The sequence below is a fragment of the Corylus avellana genome, chromosome ca2 (genome assembly GCF_901000735.1).
Source record: "Corylus avellana chromosome ca2, CavTom2PMs-1.0".
NCBI lineage: Eukaryota > Viridiplantae > Streptophyta > Magnoliopsida > Fagales > Betulaceae > Corylus > Corylus avellana.
Window position 1 is genome coordinate 21,193,643 of NC_081542.1, and position 13,675 is coordinate 21,207,317.

At 35.7% G+C, this 13,675-nt stretch overlaps 1 protein-coding gene across 2 annotated transcripts; it reads right to left on the bottom strand.

Annotated features, from left to right (window-relative positions):
* Positions 1 to 743: 743 nt before the first annotated feature.
* LOC132173127 (ankyrin repeat-containing protein NPR4-like) lies at positions 744 to 12,130 on the bottom strand. Of its 2 annotated transcripts, none has more exons than XM_059584714.1 (6): positions 11,043 to 11,135; positions 9,755 to 9,853; positions 9,061 to 9,559; positions 8,766 to 8,918; positions 1,612 to 2,054; positions 744 to 1,527 (listed from the first exon to the last, which is right to left on the bottom strand). In XM_059584714.1, exons 2-6 carry the CDS (start codon positions 9,776 to 9,778, stop codon positions 925 to 927), a joined length of 1,722 nt encoding a protein of 573 aa, XP_059440697.1. In that variant the 5' UTR covers positions 9,779 to 9,853; positions 11,043 to 11,135; the 3' UTR covers positions 744 to 924. The 2 variants fall into 2 exon arrangements, with proteins under 2 accessions (XP_059440697.1, XP_059440696.1); XM_059584713.1 differs by having other exon boundaries at positions 745 to 1,527; positions 9,061 to 9,546; positions 11,043 to 12,130.
* Between the last annotated feature and the right edge of the window lie 1,545 nt (positions 12,131 to 13,675).

Here is a 13,675-nt window from a genome sequence, read left to right on the forward strand (position 1 = left end):
TATAAATTGTATTTGTATTATAAGGACATTTTAGGAAATTTGATCACAATATGATTCAATTCATCAACATATTGCATTGTACCAAACAAAGGAATACATAATCAATGTTTTATTCCAACGTTATAACCAAACAAAGGAATAAGAATAGCTATAACGTTATAACAATGTTATATAAATTATTATCTTTTATTTAGTAAACATGCTATAACCCACTAGTTCTCCGTTGTGCTTAATCCGAACTACATACACAAATTTCACACTATTTATATTTAATTTACGTATTTCTCTTTTAGTCAAATTAATTGAATCTTAAATGTTAAATACCTATTTGAGTGTGCGTTTGAAGGGCTTAAAAGTATGTTTAACACTAAAAAAATCAATTTGAAAAAAAGTATCCATTTGGGAAAAAAAATTGAAAACGTTTTTAAGGGTCCAAAAAGAATAAAAATGGCTAAAACGTACTTATGAAAAAAGCTTCATAAATATTTTTTTGACTTAAAAACTCTATTTTTCAAACGTAATCCCAAGCAAGTTCTAAATCATCTAGTCATTAGAAGAAAAAAAAAAAAAAAAAAAAATCATCTAGTTCAAACCAATCACTTTTCAATTCACAGTAAGAATAAAAAATTAGACATCAAATATATTTTTAGTCATTTAATAAATTATATGGGTGTCACCTTTATTATTATTTATATTTTTTGCTATTATCTTCTAAGACATTTTTCGCAAACATATTTAAAAATTATATTATAATGAAAAATGTGCAGGTTATATGCTACTATGCTAGTATGCATACATCACAGTAAATGGAATAGTTAAGGCAAACATCAATCAATTCTTTCTTTGGCCTTTCCTTGTTCAATACCTCGTGTACCTCCGACAACTTTTGTTCCTTTTTGTTTGCCTTCCAATCAGCATCTTCCGTTACAAAAGTCCATGTTTATGTGGCCGAAAAAGAAATCCAATCATGAATGATGAGCTAAATGTATCAACCCAAATTTCACGATGTAGCCAACCAAACAAAATAATTGGGATTGATACAACAAACAGAGTCCATGTCCTTGCGCTTGTATACACCAAAAAGAAATTTGCGATGAAGGCTACCAACATGCCAGTCATGGCGACGAAGAGTGTGGCAAGTCCAAATAGCAACTTTAAAGGTAATGCCTTTAAGAAATCATCTTCTCTGTAACGGGATGTAAGAATTGACAAGAAAAATACTATTGAAGTGGAAGAGGAACACAATGCTATTGCATCTGATATGAAGAATACCATAAACCAGTTCCTTCTCAAAAAAATAGGAGTCCCTTTATTTTCAACGTTGCCACCTGGTACTGTGAATGCTGTAGTAAACATCACAGTGGCAATTAATGTTGCAACGACCATGCAATAGTTTGCTGTGCTCTTCATCCACTCTTCACCCTTTTTCTGCAAATCATTATGTGCTTCTACAAATATCTCCTTAGGTGTTTTTTTTCCCAAATTTTTTCTCTTCAAGTATGATTGTGGGACAATCTTTTCTATCTCCTACAGTTGAAGAGATATAAATTGATAGGTAATAATTAAACCATTATGTATGCAACCAGAAGAAAAAAATATATTATTACTCACCTTGAACCACAAAAGCTCCCGTTGCATTTGAAGGGCCGCTCCTGATACGATATTTAGTCGATCTGAAGGAGCCAATTTTCCAGCTAAATGCAACATGGTCTCTTCATTGTCTTTATTAAAATAGGATGCAAGGCTATAGATGTCAGTACCTATCTCATATATTAAATTGAACACACTCTCTTGCCTATGTAAAATAGCAGTGTGAATTATACTCATGTCATTTTTGTCTAGTTCCCATATAACATCAGGATAAGAGCGTGCAATTATAATTAGAAATTCAACATTTCCAGCTGTTGCAGCTTCAAAAATTAAAGCCATATCATTCTGAGCAAATTTTGATAAGATCAGGGCGTCTGGATTTCCATCCTTTCTCAAAAGTCTTTCAACTAATAATTGATGGGCTGATGCCTTCATGAAAGCTTTGTTATAGATCCCTTTGAAACCTATGGTGTTGAGAAAAGAATCTATTCAGAAATCAAAAATGGTTCGGTAATAAAGAAATATTACATCTATATATTCAATTAGTTTACTAATATGCTTAATAAGAAATTACATTGACAGTGTTAGAATATTATGAATCCTCTCTTTGCTTGGTCCCTACTCTTGGCTTAGTTGCTAAGTTAATTTCCTCATTATTGTAAATATGCCAATTTTATATTATTTTGTAATTATTGTATTTCCTTTCTTTTAGGGCCTCATTCAACTATAAATAGGCCATTCCATTGTACAATTTAAAACACATCAGAAATACAAATTTCTTCTCTACAATTATCTTTCTGTTGTCCTTTTCGACAAGGTATCAGAGCCACATTTTTCTTGGTACCTCTTTTAAGCCTCTCTTCCCCATCCGTACAATTTTCTTTTTCCGTTTGAGCGTTATTTTTGGTGTTTCTTTTTGTTTCAACAACACACCAAATGCTTGTTGCGGTTGTTTTTGTCCGTGACGGAAATTGTAGAGGTTGTATTGTGCAAAATCGGAAAGTCTGTGAAGAAACGAAGCCATCACGCGCCTCCATCGCCCTGCACGCGCCGCCACGCGCCGGATATTCTCTCTGCGCGTGAGATTCACACACCACACACTCCCACTCTCTCCACGCGCCAGATCCACTCTGCCCCATAGTCCCGCGTCACACTAGATCCGTGCCCGCAGGTGTATAGTTGCTGTTGTGTACCTCGTCGCACTGGATCATTGCTCGCGGGTGCACCATAGCTGCTGTGCGCGCGCCACACCAGATCGCTCCCTGAGGCTGTACTTGCACCTCTGCCACACCGGATTACTGCCCTCAGGTTTATTTATTTCATATTTTCTATTTTCCGAAAAAAAAAAAAAAAAAAAAAAAAAAAAACAAACAAACAAACAAACAAACAAAAAAATGTCTACCAATCTTGATAATATTGTCCGTCCCATTGACAATATTTTAGATGGTTCCAATTATATGTTGTGGGCTCAAAATATGGAAGTTCTTTTGAGAGGGATGAGATTATGGCGTTATGTTTGTGGAGAAATTGTTGCACCCACACAAAAAGACGGTGAGTCAACCGACAAATTTGCCAGTCGATTTGAAGATTGGGATAGTGCAAATTATAGAATTATTTATTGGTTTATCAATACTTCAGTTCCTTCCATCCACAGTTTGCTCCCCAAGCTTGGGAATGCAAAAGCTGCCTTGGAGTTTTTGGCAAAACGATACAATTGTACTTATGATGCCTCCCTAGAGTTTCAGATTGAAACCAAACTCCATCAGACACGTCAGGAGGTAGGTCAGTCTATTGCTGATTTTTATTCTCAAACTTATAGTCTTTGGGAGCAATTATCCGCTGCAGATCCTCAACTGAAGCATCCTGAAAATGTGGAAATATTTGCAAAGTATCGGGATCGTCGAAAATTTATGCATTTCATGATGGCTCTTCGTGCGGATTTTGAACCCACTCGGGCTTCTCTCTTACACCGCAATCCTCTTCCCACATTGGAAGCTGCCGTAACAGAACTTATTTCTGAAGAGACTCGAAGGTCCACTATGCACTTTCAATCTCCAGATATGGTTGTTGCTGGTACACCTCCGAGTGTTCCTAAATTTCCTCCTAGATGATCCACACCACAATCTTCCTCCATGAAGATAATTTGCAACTATCGCCTGGTCACTCTATTGCTAATTGCTACAAGCTCCAAAACAAACGTCAGTCACGAGCTCCTTTCCAACAAACAGCCGCAGTTGTTTCATCTGGTTCCTCTGCACCTGCATCTTACACTGAGAACCCATCTCAATCCTCTGCTCTCACTGCATCTGACGTTGAGGCATTAATTCATCAGGTTCTATCTCGTTCCTCTACTGCCTTGTCCGTCACATCAGGTAAAAATTCATGGTTCATCGACTCTGCTTGCTGTAATCATATGACGCCTGACCCCACTTTATTTTCCCAAAAGTCTGCCCTTTCTCCCAATCCTGTCATTTATACTGCTGATGGTTCTAGGTTACCTGTTAGTCATAGTGGATCTATTTCTTCACCTAATTTGTCTATTGATAACACATATCTTGTTCCTCAATTGTCATTAAATCTTCTTTCAGTTGGCCAACTTTGTGAACTAGGTTTGGAGTTGACATTTTCTAACAGGGGTGTTGATGTGCAGGATCCACAGACAGGTCAACTAATTGGGACTAGGGCTGTTAAGTGAGCTAAGCGTCTCGCGAGCAAGCTCGGGTTCGGCTCGCATAAGCTCAGCTCGTGCTCGACTCGAATATTAAATGAAGCGCTTCATGAACACAAATTCTGGCTCGAATATTAAACTAAGCAAGCTCGGCTCGACTCGGCTAAGCTCGTGAACAGCTCGTGTGTGTGTGTGTGTATATATATATATATATATATATATATATAAACTCAGTAATACATAATTAATTATAAATCTCATAATTATTAAACCTTAAAATTGCATTTATATTTAAGCGTTAGAGAATGGAAAATTCTAGACCCTTCGTGATTAAAGAGAGAGAGAGAGTAATCATTAAAAAGACCTCGATTCAATTAGAGCGAACCCAAAATAAAGGAAGAAGAATCAAGCAGAAACTATTGAGGGAGATTGCGAAAGGCATAAACTATTGAAGAATCAAACAGACCCAAACACTATCACTACCTGTCTGGTGAGCGAGAGTGAGAGAGTGGAAAATGAGAGTTCAGGTAGAAGATCCGTTGTGAGTGATGAGGGGGATTGAGAGAGAGACGTTAAAAAAATATTTTTTTTGTAGGGGGTGTTGTCCCAATGCAGTCTGAATGCAACATGTTAACTTGTCCAACATTGTTAAGAAAACATCAATCTCCAAGTTTGCTTATCTATAAAAGGATGCATATCCTCTCTCTTTGAAACCAAATGCCTTGCTGTATTGACTCAGGCTCCATATTCGACTAGCCAGGCTAAGCAAATACTCATATGCAAACTAACTTCTTAAGCCGTTTAAGAGTACTTGAAGTTAAAAAAAAAATTTAAAATAAAAACATTAAATATAAGAGCCAGCTCGCGAGCTGGCTCGGCTCGACTTATTATTAGCTCGAGCTCGATTTTTTTGGCTCGCCCTTGAGCTCGAGTTCGAGTAAAATTTAAACGAGCCAAGTCTGAACAAGGGAAGCTCGCTCAAGCTAGGCTCGTTTACACCCCTAATTGGGACCAGCCGTAAGATTTGACGTCTTTTTGAGCTTTCATTCTTGCAAACTCCTACTCACTTAGCAGCTGCTGTCACAACACTCACTGCCTCTTCCAACTTATGGCATGCACGTTTGGGTCATGCTTCTCTACCACGTGTCCAACTTCTTGCATCTCAAGGTCATATAGGATCCATAGATGCAAAATCTTTTCTTGTCATCTTGGAAAACAAACACATTTATCTTTTAATAAAAGTGAGTCTTCATCTTCTGCACCATTTGATTTGGTTCATTCTGATATTTGGGGCCCTGCCCTTGTTCCCACTGAGGGGGGATCTCACTATTTTGTTATTTTTCTTGATGATTATTCTCGTTATACTTGGATATATTTATTTCAGCATCGCTCTGAACTCACTCAAGTTTATCAAAATTTTCATCAAATGGTACAAACCCAATTTTCTCGTACCATCAAAATTTTTCGTTCAGATAATGCTATGGAGTATAATGAGAAATCTTTTCAAAATTTTTTACAACAAAATGGGACCCTCTCTCATCGTTCTTGTCCTTACACTTCAGCAAAATGGGCGTGCAGAACGCAAACATCGTCACATCTTAGACACTGTAAGAGCTCTTCTCATCTCTGCTTCACTTCCTGAACGCTTTTGGGGTGAGGCTGGTCTCACTGCTATCTACACAATTAATTGTGTGCCTTCTCCGACTATTCACAACCAAACTCCTTATGAGCTCTTGTGTGGTAGCACACCTAACTATTTTTTGCTTCGCGTCTTTGGTTGTATCTGTTTTGTCACTCTTCCTCCACATGAGCGTACTAAACTTGAACCCCGCTCTCGCTTGTGTTGCTTCCTTGATTATGGCATCACTCAAAAAGGTTATCGCTGCTATTACCCCATTGCCCGACGACTTAGGATCTCTCACCATGTGGAGTTCTAGGAACATAAAATGTTCACTAGTCAAATGCCTTTTCCGCATTCCTCCTCCACATATTCTCCTGTCTTCACTGACCCCTCTAGTGTCTTATTTCCTGGATCATCTGCAGATAACTCAAGCTCACTGGACAAACCTTCTACGACTGCTTCTAATTTGCCTGATTCGACTACGGATCCTCCTGCTGCATCACACACTCCCGAGCCTTCTCATGAACTTCGTCGCTCCGATAGGGTAAGAGCACCACCTGCACATCTCCATGATTATCATTGTTTTTCTGTTCTTGCTACTCTTCACGAACCTCACTCTTATCGTGAGGCTAGTGTTGACCCTCTTTGGCAGAAAGCTATGTCTGATGAACTAGATGCCCTTTCTAAAACCCATACATGGGACTTGGTGGATTTGCCTCCTGGGAAGTTTGCAGTGGGATGTAAGTGGGTTTATAAAATTAAAACTCGTGCAGATGGATCTGTGGAATGCTATAAGGCTCGTCTTGTTGCGAAAGGATTTGCTCAGGAGTATGGTATTGACTATGAGGAGACTTTTGCTCCTGTTGCTAGACTGACCTCTGTTAGATCCTTACTTATAGTTGCTGCTGTTCGTCATTGGCAGTTATTTCAGATGGATGTTAAAAATGCATTCTTCAATGGTGATCTTACAGAGGAAGTCTATATGCACCCTCCACCTGGCTATCACCATCCGCCCCACAAAGTTTGCAGATTCCGTCGGGCACTTTATGGTCTCAAGCAGGCTCCTCGTACTTGGTTTGCCAAGTTCAGTTCTGTGGTTGCTTAACAAGGCTTTGTTTCTAGTTCTTATGACTCAGCTCTCTTTCTTCGCACTACTGATAATGGTACTATCCTTATCCTTCTTTATGTAGATGATATGATTATTACTGGTGATGACATTTCAGGCATCCGTGCTCTTCAATCCTTCCTTAGCCAAAATTTTGAAATGAAGGACTTGGGGATACTCAGCTACTTCCTTGGTCTTGAGGTTACCTCGAGTAATGATGGTTATTATCTCTCTCAAGCCAAATATGCATCTGATCTACTTTCCCGAGAAGGTCTGACAGACAGTAAAACAGCGAGCAGCCCCCTTGAGACCAATGTCAAACTTCTAGCCACAGATGGTGAGCCTTTATCAGATGCTACTCTCTACAGGCAACTAGTAGGTAGTCTCATTTATCTTACTGTTACACGGCCTGATATTGCCTATGCTGTTCATTTGGTGAGTCAATTTATGAGTGCACCTCGATCTACTCATTATGCTGTTATTCTTCGCATTTTGCGCTATGTCAAGGGCACTATGTTTCATGGTATTCATTTCTCTTCTCATTCATCTCTTGAGCTCCGAACCTACTCTGATGCTGATTGGGCTGGTGATCCTACTGATCGTCGCTCTACCATTGGATATTGTTTCCTACTTGGAACTTCTCTAATTTCATGGCGCAGTAAGAAACAATCTGTTGTTACTCGATCTAGTACTGAAGCTGAGTATCGTGCTCTTGCTGACACTACATCTGAACTTCTCTGGTTACGATGGCTTTTGTCCGACATGGGTGTTTCTCAGTCTACTAGTTCTCCTATTTATTGTGACAATCGGAGTGCCATACAGATTGCTCATAATGATGTTTTCCATGAGCGTACAAAACATATCGAGATTGATTGTCATTTCATCCGCCATCATCTTCAGCAAGGTATTTTACATCTTCATTCTGTCACCTCTGCAGATCAATTGGCTGACATCTTTACCAAATCTCATCCACCGGGATGACTCACTGATCTTATCTCCAAACTCAAGTTGGCTTCGCCCCCTAGAGTTTGAGGGGGGATGTTAGAATATTATGAATCCTCTCTTCGCTTGGTCCCTACTCTTGGCTTGGTTGCTAAGTTAATTTCCTTCAAGAGATTGGCTGAGTTGCTAAGTTAATTTCCTCATTATTGTAAATATGCCGATTTTATATTATTTTGTAATTATTGTATTACCTTTCTTTTAGGGCCTCATTCAACTATAAATAGGTCATTCCAATGTACAATTTAAAACACATCAGAAATACAAATTTCTTCTCTACAATTATCTTTCTGTTATCCTTTTCGACAGACAGCTTTATAAAATAAAAATGCAAAGTGAACTAAAACATTAGATGCGGCTATTTGTGTCCTAATTATTGACTTCTTATGACAAGTTTTGTTTCTGCAAAACCCAAGCACTTTAAATCTCTTATATCTTTTGAATTTAAGTAAAAAAGAAATGCTAGCTTTTGGAAAAAAAGAAAAACAGTAGTCACTATTTTATTGTGTGTATAAAAGCAACGGTTACGTACAAGTATTACAATAGATCGATGAGACATATAGAATAGAAAATAACTTATAATCTCATAGAATTTTCCATAGACTAGAAGTAGATATCATCTAAAGATTTGATGAAATCAAATAAGATTATTTTCCCATGCCAAGCTAATATGAGTAAAATTGTCATCAAGTTGTGATAAATGTAATAAAGAACTATATATACTTGGGACATGTCGTATATATCTTTTCAATTAAAGAAGTTTGGGTTGGAGGAAAACTAACACGAGTACTTTAAGAGACTTTTCCAAAATGATAGCTGACTTTCGCTGCCAAGTTTGAATGGTTTGTTGGCCAACGTTTCCAACGCTTCCCACTTCCATTTAGTATCGGCATTTGCAATGTCTGAATACTTGTTCAGAATTTTCAATGCTATATCTGTCCATAAAAAGGGCACATTAATTTGATGATTGTGAAAAGGTTGGTTAAGAAATGCTTATATTATGGTCACTAAGTTGTTCCATCTTGTGCAAATGCATCAAATTCGTCAAACAAAGTTATAGTCAGATGTAGGGCTTACCATACATATCATTACGGATAGTATGACGAAGGAGTTCAATGCATTTTTCTTGAGTCAACTGTTTAGGATGAGTACTAATCAGAGAGAATAGATAGGAGACCATGTTTGTATGTCCTACATAGGCTGCAACAATGAGTGGTGTGTCTCCATCGTCATTAGTGATCGATGGCAGGTTATCGTTTTTTTTCACCAGCTGCTCAGCAATGCTGACGTTTCCTACTTGGGCAGCAGTGTGAAGGGCGGTAAATCCATAATTGGTTTTCAATTCCAAGTCCGCCTGCTTCAATGTCCTCAAATTCAACCATTTCTTTATAAAAGCGGTCTGTTGGTAAGCAACCGCAACGTGAAGTGCTGTCGCCTTGTCGGTCTTTATGGAAGCTCGTACACAGTCGTTGCGTGTTTCATAAAATTTCTTTGCAGCCCGCCAATCACCTTTTGAGGCTGCTTGACGGAGTGTACGGTATTCATCCAATTTTTTTTGAGCCCCTGGAATTTTGGCCTAAGATAAATGAGAAGAGGTGCAGATATATGCCAGAAGGTGCTTAAGAGAACATTCACGAAGCAGTTTTTTGCAAGATATATAGATAACACGAATGGTATATATATAAAAGCATTCACAACACTTTTACCTAAGATAAATCGAAATTAAATTCGGTCACCTCTTATGACCAAAGAGAAAGAGAGAGACGCTTACTTTCAAGACTTTCAAGATCTTCATTTGGGTCTGTGGACTGTCCTTGTGATGTCCCAGCTGAATTATTGCTTGCTGGAGTTACAGCGGCTCCTTGCTGGGCTGCATTAGATTCATCAAAAGACGATGTTATAGGAGTACTGGAGTAGAGCTATAGAAACCTGTTGTAGCCTTGTAGGAGATAAAATTGGTTGACGGATAGCTTGTCCAGAAGAAGTAGCACCGTCTTCCATCTTTTTTCTTCTTTTTATTTTTATTTTTTTTGTCGTTGAATAATAAACTTAATTTTTTTTTTATTACTTAATAAAAAAAAATTAAGTTTATTATTCAACGACAAAAAAAATAAAAATATGGTGCTTTCATCTTTTTTCTTCTTTTTATTTGATTCTTTTAATTTCATATTAGTTACTAAGTGACTTGAATAAGTTTTGTCTTTTAGTTTTTCAAGAGTTATTTTACGTAAGAATTACATTACATGAGAGTTATATGAGATGTAAATGAATAAAGTTAACATTGGTTTAATAAAAATAAATCTGATAGAAAATTGTGATATGAACATTTTTAGATACGTTATGTATTGAGATATCTACAAGTTAAAAATTTAGAGGGAGGGAGAGGAATTATTCAAGAGTAAATTCATTTTGTAATTCTTTTTCATTTTTCTTGCTCATTTCAAGTTTTGTTCCTTCAACTTACACAACCTAAACTACAAATTTTCTTTTTAAGAGGACAAAGTTAAAAATAAATACTTCAAATATATTTTTAACAAATTTAAAGACTAATTTTTTTTAACAATCCCCCCGCCCTAGTCCCTCACGTACCGGTTGTAGTTTATTCTTACCATGATTTGCGATCCAATTTTATGGGGACAATCACATTGCATTAAGCGATCCCTCCCAACAAACTTATAATTGATATTTTTCTTCTACCAGATTTGCTAAATAGTAAATAAGAACCACCATATTACAAAAGTACCAAGATTTTGATTTAAGGATTCGAAAGAAGAAAAAAAATGCATGATGCTTGGTTTGTGTACTTAAAAATTGAAACAATAAACACATACAAAGTTAAGAATAAAAGAATAATGGCAAGGCAAGAATGTTCTCTTATGCAGAAGGTGCTTAAGAGAACATTCACAACGCAGTTTTTGGCAAGATATATATATATATATATATATATATAACATGCATGGTATATATATAGAAAAGTATTCGCAACACTTTTACCTAAGACAAATCGAAATTAAACTCGGTCTCCTGTTCTGTGATCAGAGAGAGAGAGAGGCACTTACTCTCATTAGTTGCGTCCGAGTTCTCAATCGTAATCAAGTGACTACCAGAATCTCCAGCATGATTAGAATCCGGTGGACCGGAAGAACCAACTCCACTAGAGGTGCTAGCGGAATCCGCTGTTGTAGGAGAGGATCTTTGCCCAGACGACGTGCTTCCAAGATTGCGTTGAGATGTCTCACTCATTTGCAATTCTATCGTTTGCCCGTTGTCCTCCATTTCCTCCATTTTGAGGCATGGTTAGATATCTTCTTTCAATTTTTTTTTTTTTTTTTCTGGTTTTATAAAAATAAATTTAATAGAAAATTGACATATGAACATTTTTAGAGATATAGAAAGAGAGAGGAATGATTCAAGAGTAAATGCATTTTGTAATTTTTCTTTTCATTTTTCTTGATCATTTCAAGTACTTTTCTTCCTTGGATTTTGGGACATAATTACAAATTTAACTCTAGAGGGCGAAACTGGGTTGAATTCTCTCTATCTCTCTCTCTCTCTCTCTTTTTTCTTTTTTTTTTTTTAAGAGGCCAAAGTAAAAGAAAAAAAAAAAAAAAAACCAAAAAAACAAGACTTGGAATATTTTTTTTCACAAATTTAAAGACTAATTTCTTTTAACAATTCCCCCACCCTAGTCCGTCACTGGTTGTAGTTTATTTTTGTCATGATTCGAGATCAAATTTAAGCAGGACAATCTCATGCATTAAGCGATCCGTCACAACAAACTTATTGATCCTTTTCTTCATTTTTCTTCTGGTTTCCGCAAACTTTTCTTCTACCAGATTTGCTAAATAGTAAACAAGAATTATCCACCATGACAAAAGTACCACGATTTTGATTTACAGATTCGGAAAGAAGAAAAAAAGGCATGATGCTTTGTTACTGTTTAAAAATGAAAGAATAACAACAATTATGATGAAGAGAAAAGTAAGAATAAAAGAATAATAGTAAGGAGAAAGAGGAAAATGCTAAACTCATGAGGATAACAACAATTATGATGAAGATTTATTACTGGTACGTACTTGACGATATTACTTTCTATTTCAATTCTTGCCTTTACAGATTGAGCTTCAGAGCCTCCGAAGAAACGGGGTGCCTATCTCGAGTAAGATGTTCACGATAGGATTCATCATTATATAGAGAGAAAAAACACTGTCCACTACATTATTGGTTTATTTATTTTGCTATTTAATTTTATACCTAGTAGGTCACGGTCACATATTAAACTAAGATTATTAGGTTCATTTAGTTTTATTTCAAACAAGAGCCATGTTTGAGCTTGTCAACGAACTAGATACTCTCTTCAAGCTTGGTTCATTTATTTTTTGAACTAATTCAAACTTTTTCATGAACTTCTCAATTAACTTATTCATTCATTATATAATGTAAATATCATGATTGTTTATATTTTCAAAAATTCATGCTATTAGTTAAATAATTATTGTTAGCATTTTATTATTTGTCTTAATTAAATGAATTGAATTTTTGAGATAAATTTCTGATTCAATGCACAAAAACAGATGATATTTAAGTCTAATTAACTCATTTTATTATTATCTTGCTATATCAAATAAATCTGTTCGAGAATATTAACTAACGTGATGCTATATACATCATTAGATGTGTAAAATCTAATCTAAGAGGATCCTATTTGACTATCCTTGCTCAGTTGAGTCGCTATATACCAATAAATAAGGCCGAACATTTGAAATTTTTAATTGAAATAGGGGTGAACAACATAGACAATATTAAAACTCAGGACCTTTGCTTTAATACGATATTGAATAATCATTTATTTTAAAAGCTTAATCTGATAAAAAAAATTAATCATTTAAATTATATTCTAACATAAAACTACCAAAGAGTAAGTGTTAGACAAGGAAATAAAGAGAGTAACAAGTAATTGAGAATTATTTTCGTCTTTGGTGTAATACACTTGTATCACCCATGTGTATTAGTGATCTCTAATATTTATTTTAATTTATTTTATTTTATTTGTTGAGTTACTATTTTTGGTCCTCTCCACACTTGATTTAACATGGAAGAGACTGACCCATATTTGAAACTCTGACTTTTCACAATCTTAAAAGCTTTCCAAATCATAATTGGTTGTACGTATTTTGCCCTGATAGGAGTGTCACCTTCCTTTGGGCTGACACGACACTAATAATTTTTCTCACTCTTTTGAAATACTCAGGAACGGAGTGCTCTCCTTAGTAATATCTCCAATGATAAATCACCAACTGTCATAAAACTTTTTAAGTGGATAACAAGACATAAATTTAATTATATAATCAAATATTAATTATAACAGTCTCCCTTACAAGTGGAATATTTAATTTTATTTATAAACATTTTAGATAAATCACCAACTGTCATAAAACTTTTGAAGTGGATAAAGACATAAATTTAATTATATAATCAAATATTATAACACTCTCCCTGACAAGTAAAATATTTAATTTTATTTATAAACATTTTAGATTGGTGTAAATGATGTCACATCACTTAAATTTTTTAAATGACATGCCAACATATTTATGCCTTCCCATCAAATATTGTTTATGGGTATTGTTTTATTAATTATGCATCTCCAACCCTAGTAACTATTTAGCTAATATATATATATATATATATA

Coding starts and splice junctions, on each gene's coding strand:
- LOC132173127 (XM_059584713.1), bottom strand. CDS start 11,268: ATGGAGGAAATGGAGGACAACGGGCAAACGATAGAATTGCAAATGAGT. Junction 9,854..11,042: donor CTCGGACGCAACTAATGAGA/GTAAGTGCCTCT, acceptor AATCTAATGCAG/CCCAGCAAGGAGCCGCTGTA. Junction 9,547..9,754: donor AGATCTTGAAAGTCTTGAAA/GTAAGCGTCTCT, acceptor CCAAAATTCCAG/GGGCTCAAAAAAAATTGGAT.